At 38.7% G+C, this 16,665-nt stretch overlaps 1 protein-coding gene across 3 annotated transcripts in view; it reads right to left on the bottom strand.

Moving 5' to 3' along the window:
* Positions 1-16,665, bottom strand: part of slc4a3 (solute carrier family 4 member 3) — a 75,969-nt gene that overhangs the window by 10,712 nt on the left and 48,592 nt on the right. For all 3 annotated transcript variants that reach the window (XM_042001479.1, XM_042001480.1, XM_042001481.1), the window contains 8 exons: positions 8,802-8,947; positions 8,051-8,231; positions 7,719-7,854; positions 3,615-3,798; positions 1,963-2,068; positions 1,586-1,770; positions 1,207-1,426; positions 20-235 (listed from right to left, as the gene is read on the bottom strand). In XM_042001479.1, the coding sequence (XP_041857413.1) occupies positions 20-235; positions 1,207-1,426; positions 1,586-1,770; positions 1,963-2,068; positions 3,615-3,798; positions 7,719-7,854; positions 8,051-8,231; positions 8,802-8,947 (1,374 nt within the window). The remainder of the gene's footprint in view (positions 1-19; positions 236-1,206; positions 1,427-1,585; positions 1,771-1,962; positions 2,069-3,614; positions 3,799-7,718; positions 7,855-8,050; positions 8,232-8,801; positions 8,948-16,665) is intronic.

Here is a 16,665-nt window from a genome sequence, read left to right as displayed (position 1 = left end):
CTGATAATTTTAGTTTTACCCAACAGGCCTCCGAAGGTAATAGTGGGTGACAGTGCAGCAAAATAGATGAAAATGACAGCAGCAATGCACTGCATGTCCAGGGCATCCTTCAGATCGCTGACATATTGTGGGTAACGCCGGCGGATGTCATGGATCAGGCCTCCAAAGGGGATTCCTGAGCGTTTTAAGGGGTCCACCTCCTGGTCTCCCTCTTCCTCTTCTTCTGGAATAATGTCTGAGAGGGATTGTTAGAAAACTTTTTACAATGAAACTGCATCCAATCCTCACAACAAAACACAAAAACCAGTCAGACAGCAGGAACTAGTTTGTGTTCATACATTGATACAAGAAGTCCCCTCTGCACCATGAACTATTGTTATAGTCTTTTTTTGTGAACTCTTGGCATTATGGTGAATGTATGGTGACATTGGGCCAGACAATGTAACCGTATTTGTCAAACAACTGACACTTGTCATGCTAAAAGTTACCTTAAAAAAACAGATCCCAACACAGTTCACTAACTAATATTTCAATTGACTGGCTGCTAGATTACTTTAATGTTTGTATTTAAGGAATTCGATATGTTGCCTTTTTGGGGGGAGGTTCAAGTCCCTATGACCCTCAGGGAAAACCCTAAAACTGTTTGGTCCAAAATCACAGGAGGACTAAAAGCTCAATATTCAATTCAAAAGTAAATACCATAAATAAACCCTACATCAAGATTGAATCTTACTACACTGTAAAGAAAACCAACTTGCTATACCCACTTTATGTTGTTAAGGGTTGGATGGAGCAGGTTTGAATCCTGCACATAACAAGTGCTGCAGTTCATCTCAAAGTAAGTAAATTAGATCTGCTCTTAGACCAGCGGTTCCCTACCCCTGTCCACAGAGAACACAGGGACTCCGCAAGGTTTTTGATTGTACAGACCCTGTGTGATTATTAAAATGAAGGCCATGTTCACATAGAGATAAGCTTTTTATCGTTTGGACGTTTAGTTCACATGAGAGTAGAGATTTTGGAGTCTGAAAACACAAACTTTTGAAACCACGTCCCAAAGCAAAAAAATAGGGGTCATCAAAATCTATTAACTTTAAGTATGATATATTTATGAAGCTCAATTCAAGTGATCAGAAGTTTCTTTCAAAGACAAAAGAGAAGAACAAAATTTTCATGAAGTAACTTCTTTAGGTTTTGACGGAGTACCTTTGTTTTCCTGCTCTGCTCCATATATGGATTGGTGCTTCTTGCCTTCTCTTTCCTTTCTCTTGCGCAACAGCTGCTTCTGGAAGTCAGCCACCGTCTTCAGGAGGTCTTTGCCCTCCACATCTGAGGGTGGAATAACAATGCTGCAGTCCAAGAACTCATTGATGCCATTCAGGAGATCCTGCCTGTCATCAGCGAAGTAGGCTACCTCATGGAAGTTCTGCAACAAAACAGAACTGGCTGAGTGAGCGAGAGATGAAATTAGAAAGGTATTGCCATAATGTCATCAATTCTAACCTTCAGTTTATAACAATGAAACCATCTATCATGTTTCATCTTTCTGATTTGATCCCTAAGAGCCATGTGGGCATTGAACTACCTTGTCAGACATGAGAGTAGCAAAGGAACGTCCAATCTCATGGTAGTCCACACTGGACTGACTGGGGCCGAGCAGGACGAAAAGAAACCGAACGGGGACGGGGACCTCAAGCACTGACTCCAGGAGGACTGCCTCACTCAGTCTGACAAAGGCCATGGCTGGCTGTTCCAGAAATTCAACACAGCCTTAAATGACAAAAAAAGAAATATATATAAATTTATAATCAGAAATTTGAGATTTGTCAGCACAACCCAAAGAGGTAATACCATTAGCGGTAAGGATGACAAAATTATGCAGCATGATGATTTTTCTCTGAGCAGTTTATAAAAACAAAGAAGAAAAGAAAGAATCCCTCTGACTTTGTCCCTGGAGCTTACCAACTAAAACAATGACAGCTTCTGCATCTTTGGGAATCTTGGCGAGCAGCTTCATGGATCTGGCTGCAGCTGGATGGCTCTCGGGAGGCAGAGGGTGGAGAGATTTCTTGGAGGAAGAACAGTGCAAAGATTACCCACTTTACTTGTCTCGACTAACATGATGTTGCACCAGAACTGTGCGTGAGACCAATAATGTGAATTTACTGTGGGAACCGTGGGAGTGACTGAATCAGCAGTCATATCCTAACGTCCCTATGCACTTCGTTTCAACTGCACAACTGGTTCTTAATGTTGGAAAAGATTTGTTTTCTTTAAGGCAGGTTTAAATTTGCCAGCATTTTCAGCCATGGGGAACATTAAGTTTTCACAGCTAACATATCAAGAAGCTTTAACTAGAAGCACCTGCAGGCAGACTAAGAACATAATTCAACACATGTGGAAGAGGGAGGCTCGCTGTCTCCGACTTCAAGAACTACGTACAAGACTTCTGACCTCATGGATGGTGTTTCAAAGAACAATGTGAGTGCCACAGGCCTTACATCAGCAGTTTTAAGTAATCATATTTAAATCTATGCTTACTGGTGATTCTTAAGTCTTAAAGTAATCCATAAACTAGAACAAGACAGTTCAGTCTTTTATCTCTGTCCATTTAGATAGCCGAATTCAATTATCCTGGTTCGCTCTTGTCAAAACTAGTTTATAACGTTCTGTTTTCTGTTTAAAACTTTCTCAAGAAAGTGTGCTGCTTCGCCTGGAGTGCTTCGACTACATCCCAGCTTTTCATCACTCTAATCCTGTATTCTGAGGTTTTTGTCAGTAATCTTTTAGATTATAAAATGAGATGTGGAAAAAATAGCAATCTCTAGAACTAATCTTAAGTGGTGTAACAGTACATGTATTCATATTCGGGTTACCAACTGTCTTGCACAACAGTTAGAGCCTCTGGCTAGCGGACGTTATGGCTTTAAGGAGAAACCAGAGCTTAAAGACCTGTAAAAAAGGACTTTATTAAATAAATATTTTCTGACAGCCTTTGTCTTTAGCAATAATAAATACTGTAAAGTAAATAAAACAGGTAAATAGATGAAGGGTTTTTACTTTGAATGCAAGCTTTATCTGAAAACCTGTACTCATTCATACAATTGTCTTATTAACCAAACATGTCATACCCATGCAACTAATCATGTTCCTTTATCTTTTACAAAGTACATGCAATTAAAGTTTTACTTTAAAAGAAAACATTGAACTGTGGATAAAATTAATATTTGTACAAGTTTGCTTGAATCATTTTTATTTTTCCCTTGAAACCTCCCTTCATTATAATATGTATGTGCAGATCCTGTCTATTAAAAATAAATACTGTCCATATCTCTGTGTATGCCATACTTTTATTTTCTTTAAGAATCTTTTATTGGAAATTTAATTAAAAAGGTTTTTTTTTTTTTTTTTGTTATTTTGGTTTCATTTTAAATGTCATTAAACATGTTCCTGTTCACACTGAAGTTAAGTAGCTTCATGTTTTTGTTTCCTTACTATACTGAAGAAAACTCGAACTGTGACCTTAAAACCAATGTACTGAATCGTGACTTTGGGGTACCGTTACACCCTTACTAATCTATCGTTACAGAGAGTTTCAAAAAGTGTAACCTTACAAAAAGGCTGACAAACACATCTTGTTTGGGGTCGTACACGCCCACTTTGTTATCTTGGTGCTCTTCGGGCTCTTCGGCCACCAGTGGCAGGCTGGTGTCCTGGATGTGGTTGTGATTGAAGCTGCCGTGCAGACTGGCGGATGACTGGTGGCGGTGAAAGCGATGCTTCAGATCACTCGGATGGCTATGTGAAAGTAAAACAAAGCACAAGCATAAATAAGTGCATGAAGCCATCCAAGTTTGCATGCAATAGCCTGGAGAATTTTACCGTACAAGTAAATCTGGGAATTATTATTTGACAATGACTCAGTTGCCCTGCGATGGACTGGTGACCTGTCCAGGGTGTACCCTTCCTCTCACCTGTTAATGCTGGGATAGGCTCCAGCTTACCCGCGGTTCAGAAAATGAATGAATGACTCAGTTGCGGAAATAAAAACAAGTGTTGTGATGAACAGTTTGAGAGTACTAAATAAATAGTGTGCATGCTTCTTTTTAGCTTTAGGTATGTTTGTTGACTATAATGACCATACTGGAGATTTTCAAAACTATAAACCAGTAAACATGGAAAACAAAGTGAAAAACTCCACCTGCTGAGTCAATCAGAAGTTCAAAAACATGTAAAATCATGTTTTGATGTGATCTGTAGTTTTATTTCATTCTTGCTAATAGTCCCAGATTACGTTTTTTCCATATCCAAAGTTAACTTTTTTCCCACTTGTAGTGCTGGTGCTCATAACTGCACATTTTGGAGCACCAAGCATGTTATTACATGAATGCTTCAATATCACTTCAGTCCAAATAAAACAGTACTTTGGTATTTCTGTCCGCTAAACTGTTTATTACCAAAACAAGTTATCAGCAAGGATGTTGCTGAGTCAAGTTGCAAGAACACTGCTTAACTGGTGGATACATACAATGTAATTTCCAATGAGCTGTGTTTCTGAAGGCTGGATTTACTTGAAGTATTTAAATGTCATAAACAATTCTGAGGCTGAATCTCATCTATGTGTTGCTTCCTGTCTTCAAAATGCTGCTAGTTTCTGTACGGCACGTTTAAATGTTGCAGTCAAGTTGGGAAACTAGTTTGTTGTTATTCAGCCTTGTTTAGGCTACGTCATTTTATTATTTTTATTATTATTATTTTTACTTTATTTGACTTATTCATGTACTTATCGTTTTAAAAATTGGCTGTTTTTGTAATCTTCTCATTTCTGTGTTTTTATGACTGTTTTCATGAGCTCCTGTATTTAAACTTTCATACGTATTGTTCTTAATTGTTTTTTATTGTTTTTAGGTTTATTTATTTTTCTACTTTTAACATTTTTAACTCGAGTTTATTCCTCAATGGGACCCTCCACCCTGGGATCATTATCTGCTTGGTCTGTAGGATTGCAGTTCTGACAGCAGTCGTCTTCCCTCTGGCAATATAGTGTGACAGCCAACATTTAGTTAACTTTTTTTGTTGTTATGTAACTAAAAAAATCTATACCTCTCTCTGCGCTTCTTCTCTTTTCCATTGGCCATGTGTCAGGTCAGTTTAGCTGTCAATGCAAGTTTCAATCAATAACTGGAGAGAGGTTCAGCTTTAGTCACCTTAACATGTTTTTGCTTATTTGACTTAATATTTAATGAAAAACAGGAACTCAATTTGAGAATGGGCAGCAGGTTGGATCCTGGTTTATTTCACCTTATTAAAGTGGGATTTTGACATCTACACTGACTATTACAATAGTTTTCATCAACTCTGTCGACCTTGATACCAACAACAACCAACTCGGATGTAAAGAACATGTTAACACAGATGCAACAAACACTCAAAATCTAAAATGACAACTGGCCCAGTTGGCAAAAAGACACTTGATAAAGCACAAGTTCAGTTATTTTTATCTCATAATAAATCACATTTTATCTAAAAACAGCATTTTTAGATAGCAGGTTCTTTGGTATTACCCCTGTCCTTTCCTATGTGTAGTTTTCAGACTGAAAGACCCAATATTTAGTCTGAAAAGGGATTAAATCAGACAGAGAAAATAATTTTAAAAAGGACACAGATCTAATGTCCAGAACAGCTCAGATGATGAAGAATAAAACCTTTGATCTACCCGTCTGGGCTTTAAGAGTCAGTACAGTTTTGTCAAGCCAGGGGGAAGTCCACCAGCTGATGAGTCAAGTCTTAATAAACATAACTTTTGGGAAATTCCCTGCTCAGTTCCCCAAATTCACCATTTTATAAAGAACCTCCACTGAAGGATAGTGATTTATGAGGAGGAAAGCTTGGATTTCCACCATCCAGGATCAACATGTAAACATAGCTGCGTGTCTGACAACTGAAAACTGGCAGGTCACTTAAAACATGGAGAAAGAAAATACCAAACGTGAGGTCATAAAGTCCTTACTGGTGATGATTCATGAGGCAGGGATCAAGAGGTAGACAGGGAATCTTGGATCTATTGCCAGTATTTGTTGTCACCGAAATGGCGATATGTTGCCAGAGTAAAACCCCAAACCAAGCCTTGTTTCCCTAGCTTTGAGATGAATGATTAGCAAGTTGATCAATCTACTGAAAGATTATTTAGCAAAAAGCTAATAAACAACTGTTTGTACAGCAGTATGTTTTACAGACATAATTAAAGACATTCAGAAAAAAATTTGGACTTTTCTAAAGAAATGTGTTAATTTATGGACTACTCTGCACAGTATCAGTAGATCATCTCTGTACTGTGCAGGATTATGATAAACAGTTTCTGTAATCAGATAAATAAATAAAGGTAATTAGTTATTTGATTAGATTATAATCAGTGTAAATGTTTCAACCTTTTAGGACACAAATTCTACAAATTTCCTGAACTAAAGTAGTTAAACGAGGCCAGCTTTTCTAACTGAATGTAGTACTTTATGCAAGTGGGGAAAAATAACTTTTTTTTAACAGAAATGTGAATGTAACGTTAGCAACAGTTAGCTGCAGCTCTAACTCAGCAGCAAACATGTTTCCACATTTTCTTAACTTACTCTCCTGTGTGATGGCAAACTTTACAGTATTGTGAACACAACATTACCAATAAATTGTTAACAGCCCTAACTCAGCAGCACATCACCTCTGCTTGTTCTTCTCACAACAACTAATTTAACAAGAAGAAAAATAGATCTAGGCATAAGTTATGACGATGAGGAGATTGTCAATGTAAATGTCCACATAGTCGTCATAAAATTAGAATATCATGAAAAAGCTGATTTCAGTAATTCCATTCAAAAGGTGAAACTTGTATAATGTAGACATTCATTCCTCACAGACTGACATATTTCACATGTTTTTGAAATATTATGGGTACTGTGTTGTACAAAACAGTAGAACTTCTCTATCTGTTGTTGTAATATAAACATTGTTAACATACTCTCATGTGTGATGGCAAACTTTACAGTATTGTGAACATTAACAAAAACAGTGCAAACTACATCAGTGTAGTTTACTTGCTCTCCTCAACCTCATAAGCTAATGTAAGCCATATATATGTCTTTAAATTATATTTTTTTCCCTGAATTTGAAGCTTAAGAGGCTCATGATAAATTCTTGGTTTGTCATATTTGTGTGCATACCTTAGCAGTCTCATAATTGTTATAAATTCTGTCTATTGTTGTTAGCTTAGCCTAGCTCAACAGCTCTGCACCACTCTGAAAGTTTTGTTTTTTTGTCCTTTTGGGGTATTATATCATACAAAACATTAAACATGCTTTAAATGTTGATGTAATGCATCTGTATCTAAAAAAAGAACAAGTTGCTGTTGTTTGTATCCATATGTCCCACACAGGTTGCTAATCCACTCTAACAGAATTTAGCTTCTCACAAGTAGTCATTTCACACTCATCATCAAAATGAACATAACTTTATGTTTTAGTCAAATATTTAATATATATATGAAATGACTGGTCAAAGTGTCAGGTTACAACAGTTTTCAAGAAACAATGTGGTGGAAAGAGGAAGCTTTGCCGTAATAAGCTCAGAACACATCCTGTATTATAACCAGATAGCATGACTGTTCTATCTAAAAGAAGTAGAGAGAGTAGAAAGAGCAGGTAATTTATATTTCGATTAGTAAACTTTCTGACCTGTGTTTGAGAAGCAGCGCACGTAGAACACTGGGTCTGTCCTCTGCCCTGATCTGGTCAGAGATAATCATTGTTTCCACAACCAGGTGGGCAATGCCAGGCAAAGAGTTCTGGTCAAGGTCCAAAAGGATGGCACCTAGAAAATGAATGTAAAACAAAACAAAGACATAAAATAGTTGCTTAGACTGGATAATCTAAAAGGACTCTTTAAAAAAAAAAAAATATTCCAGCATTTGGTTTAGTGTTAGCCCATGTTTACAGAATTTTTTTCAATTTAAAAAAAGAGCATTTGACTTTTCACTTCAGCTGGAGAGAAAACAGAAGCATTTTACCATGAGTAATGGTGCGACGAAGCTCCAGCAGGCTGCGGAACGAGAGTGAGGCCACATGAGGTTTGCCCCAGCGGTCCGTCTCCTCCTCCACGTCCTCCTCAAACTTGATCCAGCGAGCTCGCTCTTTCCATCGCATTTCATGCTCTTTCTCCACAATCAGCTCATTGAGCTCAACAAACAACTAAAGATGGAGAAGGACAGAAAAGTAAAAGCATTATTTTATTCTGCATCTATATCTGGGGTTACTTGTGGGATTCACCAGCTAAGTATAAACATATCTATCTAGTTGTAATCATCAAAACATGATAGATAGATAGATAGATAGATAGATAGATGGATAGATAGATAGATAGATAGATAGATAGATAGATAGATAGATAGATAGATAGATAGATAGATAGATAGATAGATAGATAGATACGGTGGCATTGTTATTTTATTATTATTGCCCCAAACAATATTGCATAAGCTAGCTCCAGGTCCATTAAACGTTTTTTGTTTTTTGTTTTTTTTTTTAGCAGTGATGAAAAACTGGTTACAGAAATAAAAAAAAGAAAGCACACACCAAATATTTCACGAAATAACACTCACTGAGCAGCAAATTATTTACTCAAATTTATTATTTAATATTTATTATTAATTAATTTAATATTTATTATTTATTATTTAGCACAAATATTCTTACAATTAACGACTGAAGAACCAGGAATTTTGCTATTTGAGAAGTAAAACTATTGCTTCTGCTGCATACCTCATGGATTTTCTTATCGGCTGCCCTCTTTTTCTTCTTCAAGCTGGATAAAGGTGTGGAGCTGTTGCTGGCCCGTGACATCTGACATCTGGATGACTTCTTCACTAGGTGGCGTCGCACCCCAGGGTTGTCCTCAAATCTGTGGCCTGAAAAGTCACAGTTATTCCATGTCAAATGGCTTAAGGTCAACATTGCTATGCATTATAATAAACTTGCAACAAAGCTGGGCTCAGACACAGGCAAGGAGAGCCTGGAAAGGTTTTGTAATTCTTAAAAAAGACCTGGTGGTGTATCGTGCAGTTAGGGCTAGGGTTCGGATGGTTAATGGCCACAGGTCAGCATCATGACAGTATGGTATGATCTAGTAGTGTATGGCATGGTATGGTATGATCTGGTATAATATGGTCTGCTATAATATGGTATGGTCTGGTCTGGTATGGTATAGCATGGTATGGTATGGTAAGGTATGATCTGGTATGGCATGGCATGGCATGGCATGGCATGGCATGGCATTGTATGGTATGGCATGGTATGGTATGATCTGGTATGGGATGGTATGGTATGGTATGGCATGGCCTGGTCTGGTCTGGTATGGTATGGGATGATCTGCTATGGTATGGTATGGTATTCTTCGGTAAGACAGCAATAAGGCTGAAATATTGATGCTGACCAATATTTATTGGCTGTCAAGAAACACATCCATCCATTCAGATAACACTTTTTTCTAGGATGGTCTTGCTTATTTCAGCATGCCAAGTAGAAAAAAATGAAAAGTTAGTATACATTTCTCAAAGAACAACATTTTTCAGTTCCAGTATGTAATGCGGAGTGTGCTATTTCTATATTAGCTTACATTGTACATGGCACCCTAAAATCTTTTCAAAACTGAGCTGTAGATGAAATCAGAGACTGTTTTCCATTCCAAAACATGCCCACATGGCGTAGGTATATACAGGCACATACTGCCAATAATTACATAAAAAAAGAGATATGCGACCTGTCCTGGGTGTGACAGAAACTCCATGTGAATGGTAAAAATGGCACATGTGGCAGTGATGGTCAGGTTGTAAAAAGAATGTGCGTCAGCTGAAAACCATGATCCTTTTCTGACTCTAATCAGGTAACTTTGATTTATAACCGTAACCAAATTATGCTTGTGTCTAAACCCAGTCATGAAATTACAGTTTTACTGTAACATGTTGTTTTTCTATGTAACCATGGCAACATGTAAAACAGCATCCATGAAGTAGATAAATCAATGTATTTTAGTTGAAACCATGATTTTTTTTCCACCAGGTTAATATTTTTTGTCTCGTATGCAAACAGGAAATGAGCAACAGCAAGATAAAATATGGTTTTATCTTACTGTTGATTTAATAATGATGTCTACGCTGATGTAGAAATGCATCTGTGGGGACGGTACCTCACAAGACAAAATTCGGAGACATATTTAAGGGTATAAACAAACAACAGAAAAGACTGTGGATCAGTTGGAGGATTTGTTTTATCAGCAACCAATCCAGATCCATTGTTTGAGCAACAGCCTTAAGCGTTCTTTTAAAGGCTACATACCCATCAAACAAACCGTCTTTAAGAAAATATTCTCCAGATTGGAAAGTCAAAAATCAAACTAACATGCCTGTTTAAGTTTTCCAGAGGACAGAAAAACATCCACCATCCAAGGACAGAAAAACTGAACAGTTCCTGTGACATGGTAAACTATATTTAGATATAGATGTAGTTATATAGTTTATGTATTAATTCACAGCCAATTGACTTAGGAATGTCAAGCTGTAACGAGCAAGCCAAAGCAACACACAGTTAAGATGCAGGATGGGGTTTGTTTAGGTTGTGGTTTGCCAGCCATGTGCTGACTGCTGCCAACCAGGGACAGACTAGGCCAAACATTCAAGCTGGGAGTTGTACACTCACCCAGGCCGCTCGAATTCATATACTGCATGCATGTACAACCCCCCCCCCCCCACACACACACACACACACACACACAGGTAATCACCAAAAAATTTTTCTCTCTTACTCTCATCAAAAGCCTCAATACAACAGTCACAGCAGGACTCCATTATTCATATCATATTATGTTAACCTGAAACACGATGTGTCATTTTGTCAGCAGATAGTTTAATATCAGCTTACCATAAATAGAATTTGCAGTAAAATAATCCAACAAGGATAAAATGCTACATTCATATCATTTATAACCAGATGAACACACTGATGAAGTCACAAAGTTTCCATCAGTGTTTTAACCTGGACTAATAAAATATTCCTCATGGTCCAGTTTACTGCTGTTTCTGAGAGGGACAAGGACAGATGTGGACAGTAGCCTATGTGTACAGACTAGTAACATTGACAATAGAATGAAGTGTTGACAACAAATAATACCAAGATAGTTAGTACAGCATGTTAAGGTTTTCCCAGAGGACCCGATAATTCAACCACGACAGGAGTTGGATAAGGCAAAAAGTAATTTATTGTACAGGTGGAAGCGCCGGGAAACTGGAACAGTCTGACAGGACGAGGAGGGAGAATCCAGGAAGACTGCGGCATTCAGGAATCTGCAAAAGCTCCGAATATAAGGGCATCAATCCAATATCCGAACAGCATGGTCAATATAGCAGGCAGAGGTCATACACAGAGTGGCAGGAAAGAGACTACTTATCCGGGGCAGGCCAGAATCCGTGGTTGGTCCAAAACAGGGTTCGATATCCAGGTAGACTTAGGGCAAGATAATCCGATGAGGGTAAGGCAAGAGAAATCCGTGGCGTAACAGGGTCAAAGACAGGAAATCAGGAACAGGAAGCAAGGCTGGATCTCAACAAGGCAAGAGCAGTTGACCATCTGGCAGGGAAGCAAAGACTGGAGAGGGTTTAAGTAGAGCAGAGCACAGGTGAGACAAGGGAGGACAGGTGGAGCCAATGAGCCTATCAATGAACTGGAAGCCCAGCAGAGCAGCCACCATGACACAGCAATGGTACCAAGATCATTACTACAGCAGTAGTGCAGGATCATTACTGAAGCAGTAGTACCAGGATCATTACTACAGCAGTAGTACCGGGATCATTACTACAGCTACACAAAGAATCTCAACTTGTGCTCATCATGTTATGTTCAGATAAAAGTTTGTAGCTTGTAATACACCACCTGTCTCTCCTCCATCAATCATTTATTAAACAGTGAACTCACATGATGCTGCTGCTGCTAATATGAAAATGTCTGAAATTTTCTGACACTTGCCTCCTCCTCAGCAGTCTTTCCCCTTTTATCTTTTTATTCTGAGTCCATTTTGCCACCATGTTTCTCTGCATATCAGCTGATCAACACGCTTTGCTCGTGTTGATCATTAAAAAATATTATTGTCATTTTGACCAGTCGCCATTATTGGTGACAATCAGCCACTATGTCCATGCACTGTGACTTTTTTTTTTTTTGACAAGCAGGCCAGTCAGACCACTTCAGGTCCAGGCCACCAGGAATTGTCCCACATCTCCAGGCCTGCTGCCAACCAATTAGATTGGCAAGGACTGTGAAGTCAATCCATTTATATATTTTGAGCCATTTAAGTCACCACATGAGTAGTCAGCAGATAAGAAAGAAGCTTCATTATAAGATCGTGAATGTCTGCGGTTTTATAAATTTCTACACAGGTCTGGTGTGCAGTTTGCAATGGACCACAAATGTTTCAATGACCCTACAAGCCCTCACATGTAAACACTTGGAGCTCCCCATCAGTCAGTTAAAACTTGGGATACCTCCAGGGTGGAGTTTCCAAGACCTTAGGTTTAGCATGACTTTGATGACAGAAAACGTACATAAACAGAAAGCCATAAAGCACTCATTAAGTTAACACCAGGGCTAAATAAACACTTGCCAACACTTTTTGGCAGGCAAAAATTTGAATAAATAAAAAACTTACTAGCTACTTTACAAGGTGATGAATTAATGATACGTCCTTGAAGCTAACGAAGACAAACAACTGGAACCAAAATCCAGCAAAGCCAGACTGAAGTGTTGCCCTCTGGTGGACAGGAGGACTAGCACACCCTGGAAGTAACAAGCCTGTGATGTCCTCTCGGTCTTTTAGTGGACATGAATGTTTTTTTCGAGTGGAACAAACTTTGTGTAGCAGCTGATTGTTTTGTAAATAGTCTTCAAATAAATAAATAAATAACTAGATATAAATAGTTGCTTATAATTTTGTTGTTTCATAAATTTGTCAGCTTTTAAAATTAATTATTTATATTTGCATTATAAGTAATAAAAATGGTTTGTTAAACATATTTGTGCTTTTTCACAATAGAAAATGAGTTTTTCCTATTAGGATTTTATGTTTCTGGTGTGATTTTAAGTCCAGTCTGTTAATAGAGTTTGTCAAAATTAAAAAATAACTGTAAAATCATACAAGTGAGGTTGTGCTGAAAAGAATGATACCAAACAAGATAAGGCAAATTGTTCTGAATGTGAAATCAAAATATATAAAAAGTAATAAAAGTAGCCAAAAACGGCCAATTATACCCATGACCCAACAGGGTTAAGCCACAAAGTCTCTGAGTAGCGGCCAGAAAGGTGCTGCATCTACATTTTTCTGTTTTTCTTTCCATATCTAAAATAGGAGGACAAATATTTAATGTGAAAGAGATAGAAGAAAATAAAGCATAGCTGCATGTTGTCAATGAAATGTTTTTCCGCTCTAGCTGTCGCTGAGCCCAAAGCCAAATGGATGCCACAGGATCAATACATTAGTAAAAAATAGCAGCAGTGGAGCCCCAAATCAATTCACTCAATATTGTGGACAGTTTTGTTCAGTGTATGGCCATGAATGAGCCCTCACAGGTATGAAGTTGTCATCATTCAATAGAATCCAGCGAGATTCCATCTATTATTTTTCATGGGATTTATCCTCCCTGCTGTGTGAACGTATCCGAACTACGGAAACATGACGTAACTGTTCTTACAGTGACATGTGTTTATAAAAAATAGGCTCTGAAAGGACAGAAATTAAGCCCTACCCAGCAAGATGCTCATTTTCACAAGTAAAACAAATAAAAACGGGACTTACGGATTGGTTCGAGTGGCGACCCCAGCTGGGTATGAATCGACTCAAGCAAGTCATAATCGTCAAAGTCCAAAACAAACTCTTCAAAGTCCTCAAACCCATCCACATGCGAGAGGGAGCTTTGGCGCTGATGGTGATGCAGTGGGGTGCCGAGGCCTTTTTGGATGCTGCTGCGGCGATCCAGTCCATGGTTCTCAGCCACCAACCCATCACAAGTCCCATGTCCTTGCTTCTCCTGTCCCTCAATGTCTGTCATCTCCGCAGGTGCTGCCTCCTCCTATCCACCTCTCTCCAAAAGGACACACTGCTCATCCAGGGCTTCCAACTGGTGGACACGGTTGCTCTCCTTGGGTCAGTGTCCTGAGGAGCTTTGAAATTCTATCTTCTTTGTATTGGTCGCAGCAGCAGCTAATTAACTTCCTCAACGTCTAAGCTGCAAACAACTCAAGAAAGAAAAGATGTGCAGTTCAGGAATGCTAACTTCAGAGAAATTCTCCTCACCAAAGTATCAAAGGTAAATATTGGAAACTGTCAAGATAAATATCCACTTTCAAGTCCAATGAGACCTCGTTGTATGATAAGAGCTCCTTCCCTCTCTCCAAACAAAACACAAAGTTGGAGCAAAGCCCTCACGCAGACCCCCGAACAGAGAAACACATAAATGGTTACATTTGCATTGGCTGCAACTTTAAAAAGAAGACTTGATGTGGGATGAGGGATGGCGAGCTGTTGTGAGAGGTGGCTGTCAGCTGAACGTTGGGTCCACCCTGTTTTAATGATGTCCCCAGTCCATTGATCTTTGCAGCTGCTGGAAACGGAAGACTGGAGCGGAACAGGAAGGTTGATGCCCCTTTTTCCCATCGTGCTTCATATCATATGATGTGTCAGAGGGTAAAGGTCGAGTTGCAATGGCTGGCATATCCGCTGAATTGAATCAAATATTACACATCACAGGGACAGAAAAACTGAGAGGTATACTTATACAGTTACCTAAATGAACTCCACCTGGTGAAGAGAACAGAGAATCTGTTCCTGCTACAGAGATAATTGTCAGCTAAACCTGCACCATCACTGCTCCTGTGTCTCCATGGAAACCATGTGTCTCCTTAGTTTCCAGGTATTTCCAGTATCACACTGCTGAATAAAGTCAGGATTTTCTTCTGAACCATGACTGTGGCTTTGGGATAATGATTAATTTAAATACCTATTTCACCATCAGAGGGCTGTTTATCTGCAAGGAAAGGCATGGCTGGGGTAAATGAACAGATAACAAATATTAAGTAAACTTCAGATGTCCCAAGTGTCAGTGAATGCAGCATGTAATGCACTTCTATATGTTGTTCTACGTCAACACTGAAAAATATCATTGGCTGTTTGTTTTTACATATTTAACATCTGATGACCACTTAAGTTGTGATAAGTAGCTAGTTATTTTCTATAATCTTAAAATCAAGGCCTTAAAAAAGAAAAGAAAGAAACAAGTTTTCATTTGTGCCACTCTTTTCCTGCTGGGCCCCTCATCAAAACTTTTCTAGACCTGCCCCTGCACTTAAATCCTTTCTATCACCTGTCAACCACCTGGTTAGAGAAGGGTCTGATTTGCATTTCAGAACCTGTTCATAATTTACCTTCACCACATTCATGGCTCCTAAAAGGTAAACCAGTGATTTAGAGAAGACATCTCCTTGTTACATCTTGCTGTTTTACTCTCACTAGATATCTGAACCTGGTCCATCTGGCTGTGTTATAAGCAGCAGATGCCACAGCTGTGGGACCTGCAAAACTCAGCTAATAATGAAAATAATATAAAATGAACGCAAACAATAAGCTGTCTAATTAAAATGTGCTGTTTTGCATTGGTAGTTTCCTCCTCCTCAACTCGAATGCTGATTGATAAACAAGAGAGACGGTACCTGCGACAGAAAAGCCATTCAGCTGATTGTCTGACAGTCACGTCATGAGGACCAACAAGAGAGGGATGAGGAGGAAGAGGAAGAGGGAGAGGAGGAAGATGTGCAGCGCAGAGACAGAGAGCGACTGGAGCAGCAACGTTTGAAAACCCAGCAGAAAAAGTGTGGGTGTTGGACCCACTCACCATGAGGGGTCAAAACAACCACATCCCCCATGGGTGAGATGCTCCTATACATAACCTGCCATCTCAACTGACCACATTTCATTTTAATCGCATTGCTTGCTGCTTTAGCAACATTAGATGGTGACTCAGGATGTCGGATGGTCAGTGTTAATAATGTTTTATTCATAAGGCTAACAATACTTTTTCTGAGTTACAATCATTTTGGGGCAGATCAGTTTCAGTACAGTATTGGTCTATGTGTGGGAAACCCTGAATAGCTTCACTGTTTAAACATAACCTGGCTTGAGGTCCGTGGCTTTCAGTCGTCAGTTTGCAATAGTCATAATCCATAGAAGAAACAGCATTTAATTCCAGATATACAGACTGATTTATTTTCATTATGGTAGTTTTATTATTCAAACAAACAAACGATAGCTATTCTGCTAAAGGACAGCTGGCAGTCATAGCTAGCTGGAGGTTTTCCTGTGCTTCTAAACTCTCAACTCCGGTTAAAAAGAAATGTTCAAAACCATTTTTATGTGATTTACCGAAAGAACGTCCAGGCAGAAGACCTGTAGCCTGATCCATCTGTTTTCTCTGAGAGAAATCCAGAGTTAATTTGTGGGATTTAGTTATTCTTTACAGAGCAGAGTAGATTTAGCCGGAACGAGACTTCTTAGTGACTTTAGTTTGTTATAAAAGTTAGCTATTTTAAT

Source organism: Melanotaenia boesemani, chromosome 12 (genome assembly GCF_017639745.1).
Source record: "Melanotaenia boesemani isolate fMelBoe1 chromosome 12, fMelBoe1.pri, whole genome shotgun sequence".
NCBI classification, from domain to species: domain Eukaryota; kingdom Metazoa; phylum Chordata; class Actinopteri; order Atheriniformes; family Melanotaeniidae; genus Melanotaenia; species Melanotaenia boesemani.
Note: the sequence above shows the minus strand (reverse complement) of the source record. Positions and strands in the feature narration are given on the sequence as shown.